Here is a 5089-nt window from a genome sequence, read left to right on the forward strand (position 1 = left end):
TATCTCATTTGTGCATGCAAGTAGACTCCTTTTGAGATAAGGCAGATTGAGCAAAGGGTTAACAGTTGAATAACCAGGGGCTTCCTCTGTAAAACAGTCTGTTGGCCTTTGCCTCCTTCTGAAAGCCAAAGTCAAAGTAGATGAAGGAATTAAAGTTCTCTTCCTCTTCTACTTTCCCTCCTCTCTCATTGAAAAGTGTAGCTCTATTGAACTAAAAGTGTATCTTTAACCACAGTCCCCTTAAGATTTAAGACTTTTCAAATAATATTGAAAGAATTTTCTTATTATTTCTTCTTCGTATTGATATCTTAAGTTATTACATTATCTTTAAATTATTTCTTATTATTTCCTTAAGAATTTTTTTAGAAATAAGTCATACTACTTGTTTTTACAGTACCTGAGCGAGGGTAATGAGCGTATCTCTGAAGTGACCAGAAGTCGCAGAGTCAATATCTTGTTGAAGATCGTTATTGTATTCTAGGTTAAACCAAAAATATATAGTCTAAATCACAAGTGAACATGCTCTGAATAATACTCATGAAGATTAGCAAACAAAGAGTGAATAAGTAGGGTCCAAATACTTCTCCCTTTTCTGTGGTGATTATTCAACAGTAACATGTGGAGGTTCTACATGGGCTTGGCCATGGGGCTAGGAGGTCTTTGTGGGCCCTGCTGTGGGGCCTCAGCTGCTGCCCCAGTTTGCCTATCCACCCACACAGGGGTGCAGCCCCACCACTGGTGCTGCTGCATGGCAGTGGGCTACTCAGAACTGTCCCATCAGGGCAGGGGTGTGCAGTGTCCAGCCTGAGTAAGCACTTTTCGATGCAAAACAGCTGATGTACCTTTTTGAATAAAGCATGCAAAAGTTTCTGAAAAGCCCCAGATGTGGCTTCCAGATATTTCAAATGTCGGAGGCAGCACTACATTTCAAAATACTATAATGTATTTTCAGCTTTAAATATTTTGCTCCAGCCTTTTGTATATAGTTACGGGAAAGGAAGGGGAAGGGAACCCGCTGGTATTGAGGAGGCGTTTTTGTAGTTTGGTCCCTTCATGTGTGCTAAGACACCCAGAGCACACTGAATGCAACTCCCACTGTGCACTTGTCAAAAACATTACGCATTAAGTAGGCTTCTTTCATCTGGAGGATCTCCATATTTGATCTTGAGGCTAGTATGTCAATTAGACACTTTGCTTCTATGTCTACTCCCTGTGTGAAAAGAAGATAAACATGAAAAGATGTTGTTAGTAACCACAGCTTTTAGAAGAAAGCAGTGTTGTTCTCATCAGAAGTCACAAGGAAATAACAGTCTCTGCTGGGGCATACTTTTGCATAGTCTACTTGTTTAAATTGAAAATTAGTTCAAGTTGTAGTAGAAACCTGTATTCAAATACATTCCTACTTAATCTAAATTTAAGCATGTACATTAACGTAGGGAACGAAGCAAGACTAATGTCAGGAACATAATGGGAAGAATTTTAGAGCTTTAGTAAAAATTTAGGGTTTGCTGAAAGTAATTTAGATGCAAAGATTGAGCATACATCCTCAGGCAATCTGGAGTAAATATAAGCACAACTGTTATGTTGTGCTTTTTCCAAATATTTTTAATTTATTTAGGAGTGTTATGGTCTGTAATGTTTATTGTAGGGCTTGGTGTTTAAGACAAACATCAGGACCATGCATGCAGTGCTGCAAATCACTGTATTTTCCCACAGGATTTGAATTAATTTTATGTGCTTGATGTAAGATACACTTCTTTTGATATGCACATGTGTAGTGTTCGTCAGCATTCTGCATTTAAGGTTATAGGAGGACATGACATTGAGCCTGAGCCTGGGGACACATATGGCCTGATTTACTTGGGTCGTGTGAATCCTGATCAAGATAAAATACTACAACAAAGTTTAACTTTGAGCCACCTTGACAAAAATCAGACAAACAAACTTTGGCAATCTTGTCAATAATTTTAATAAAAGTCATGCTTCCAGTGCTACCAATGATATATAACCATCATTTTAATGCCAACTGTAATTAAAAATATGGCAGTAGTTCTAAAAAGTGCATTAGTTTAAGTGTCTGAAGAATGAGAAAAAACAATGTGAATCTTTTTTAAAGGGTATTCTCAGAAATATGTTAGATAGGTAACCTTGCCTGGAATCATATAACCTGCCTTATTCATGGCAGCAGACAGTAGAAAATATTAAGGATATTAAGAAAATATTAATGAGAAGGAAAACAGTGTTGAGATCTAGTAGGCCTTCCCATCTTCCAGGAATTGGCAATTTAGGAATTTCCTGAGAAGGAATCCGCCAAGGTTCATTATTTTCAATAGCCAACAGTGGATCTGTTTTCTATGAATTTATTTAAGTCCTTTATGAATTGATTTGTGCTTTTGGCCTCCACAATGCTCCGTGGAAATTAATTTCACCATATAATCACATAATCTTTGAAAAAATATTTTTGTTTCAAACAAAACTTAGTTGTTTAAGGAGGCTCAGATCTGGGAAGAAAAGGAGATGTTTTCTTCAAAATATGCAATCAGTTCAGTTTTGGTGAAGTGATTATTACTTTGTCACACAGTAATTTGTGTTTATGTAAAGACATGTTCTGTTAAAGAAGTATTGCTCTTTTCAGAGGGAAGGGTTAGTCCACGGCACTGGCTGCTCAAGTGAATTTTGTTTATAACATACATAAATGCTTATAGAATCAGGGCTTTAGAGTCCCTGTGTAAATATTTCTCTATTTATTGAGTTTACCTTAGGTGTTAAATGGGTTGTATTTTTTACATGACAAGGATATTATTTTTACTGGTTTTAGCATACCAATGAATAAACTTCATATATCACTATCTCTAATGACCTAGCATGTAGTAGTAGTACACTATTCCAATGGTTTATCAAACAGTTAAATGTAAAAAAAAATCAATTTAAGTTCAGTACTATAATTAGTGACTGCAAGTTTAAGCAATTCTGATTTCAACAAGAACCTTCAAGGCATGCCAAAGCTCGTGAGCATCATAGGAGGCAGGTGGATACATCAAGCCAACCATGACTTCTTTGAAGTGATGAGAGAGATTCTCTTTTAGGTCTGTTATCAGATCCTTGAAAAGAAAATGAAAATGCATAGACAAGATTATTTCAATAGTTGCACTTTATGAAGACAGCTTAATAAAGCATTACTAGTTTTGTCTGTAAATGAATAAAGATGAACTGTCAAAGATGAATTCTGTCTAATATTAAGTATGAAAAATATTATTTTAAGTAGTACCAGCTTCTTCTAATAGTATCAGTGAGATAACAACAGACACACAAGCCAGCACACCACATAGGATTCATAGAATCATAGAACAACAGGTTTGAAGTGACCTCAAAGATCACCTAGTCCAACCTTTTCTGGGAAGCGCACAGTCTAGATAAGATGGCCCAGCACCCGGTCCAGACAAATCTTAGAAGTGTCCAGTTACTGTCACAGGTGATTTGGGTAGCCTTACATGCTTTGGTTTTAGTAAAAGTAAAATTTGGTGAAGAGTGTTGCATGGATAAACACTGAACTTGCGTGGTTTGTATGTGTAATAGTAATGGTAGCCTAATAAATACCTCGTAAGAGAAAAAAAAACTTAAATCATTCAGATCCACCAATTTCAATCATTGTCACAGTCTTTGTAAGGTAGGGATACCTGTGATTCAATTATTGTTCTTTTATGAGCATGTTTGCATGCTCATCCATTCAAGACTGCATCTAAAATATCACAAATATTCTATGTTTGATTTTTTATAACAGTCCAAATAAAGCTGGTGATCTCCTATAGGTGACTAACATCACAAAATCAACCTGCTACACTGATTAAATCCATCTCTTTCCCCCAGTTCTAGGAGAGTTAAGGGCTGTGTTTCAGTCTATTTAGAGGCCAGTGAAGAAACCCCCAAAAGCACATAAAGGCTCATTTCTTATAAGCCTGTCCAGAAATTCCAGTTTGTTCAATAGAGGAGGAGAATGAACAATAGAAGAAGAAACTTTCCATGTCCCTTTTGTTTGACTTCGTGTGTGGCAGGCATACTTCTACTGCTGTATAAATGAGAGTTTGAAACTGTCGGAGACATCGGCAGTGACATGAGTGAAGTTGTGTGCCAGTCTGTTGGTGCTAGCGAGCCATCTTCCAGGCTTTTGCTTCCAGGGACTGGCCTGAGAGAAGGGCTGACCAACTGCACTGGAGACAGGAGGGAGAAGTAATGGAAGTACAAACCAGCTCTGTCATACCCTGCCGTACACGTCCCCGTAAGCCGTAGCAACCATGAGCCTCTGTGAATTGCTACGCTGCGTTAGGATATCAATCAGCACATCTTTATCACAGCCTGCAAAGGAAACACAATGCAGTCTGAATTAACAGTGTCGTTATTTACTTACATTTGTGATTGTTCATGCGTTGTTCAAGAACTCTAACCTAATTTCTTGAAAAAAATAGATGAACAGATTAATATCCCACCAGTATTTACCAACATCAGTTGTAGTTCCCATGCTTATGTACCTTTCACTTGCTGGTGTAATGGCAGCAAAAAGTGTAATCGTCTGTTATTATCAGGGGCATCACCTCCTCTCTCAAGCTCAACGGCTTGGAAAGCATCAACAAAACAGAAGCTTTCATCTGGTCAGAACTAGGCATACTAGCATTAAAAATACTGTTTGACGTTTAGCAGAATCTTTAAAATTTTCTATCTGTAGCCAACTTAATCGAAAAGATACTTCAGATTCCCCTTGTCAGATGAACCACAGTGAGTATTATTGATCATTAAGTCTCACATTTCCATTAAAGAAACCGAAAACAGAATGCAAGATGTGGTGCTGCACAGCCCTGTGAAAAGCCCCAGGGGTATAAAAATTCTGACATAGAAAACAATTGTAACAAAAATGTTTCAGATAGTAGAAGAAAATAATTTTTTTAAAAAATATCAATATTCTGACCATCAGTTGTTCAACAGGGAAGCACAAAAATCTGAACACAGAAAAGTGCTTTGGTGAACAAAATTTTTTTTTTACAAAGAATGAAAGCAAAAATTGCTCCTGAGTCAAAGATAATATTTATTTCCTGCT

At 37.1% G+C, this 5089-nt stretch overlaps 1 protein-coding gene across 1 annotated transcript in view; it reads right to left on the reverse strand.

Moving 5' to 3' along the window:
* Window positions 1-397: 397 nt before the first annotated feature.
* LOC103781612 (annexin A10-like) overlaps window positions 398-5089 on the reverse strand; it is a gene marked incomplete at both ends in the record, with an annotated part of 5958 nt that continues 1266 nt past the window's right edge. The window contains 4 exons of the mRNA XM_008949335.1: window positions 398-477; window positions 1120-1210; window positions 2988-3101; window positions 4259-4353. Of these exons, the coding sequence (XP_008947583.1) occupies window positions 398-477; window positions 1120-1210; window positions 2988-3101; window positions 4259-4353 (380 nt within the window). The remainder of the gene's footprint in view (window positions 478-1119; window positions 1211-2987; window positions 3102-4258; window positions 4354-5089) is intronic.

The sequence above is a fragment of the Merops nubicus genome, unplaced genomic scaffold (assembly GCF_000691845.1).
Source record: "Merops nubicus isolate BGI_N331 unplaced genomic scaffold, ASM69184v1 scaffold821, whole genome shotgun sequence".
Taxonomy (NCBI): Eukaryota; Metazoa; Chordata; class Aves; order Coraciiformes; family Meropidae; genus Merops; species Merops nubicus.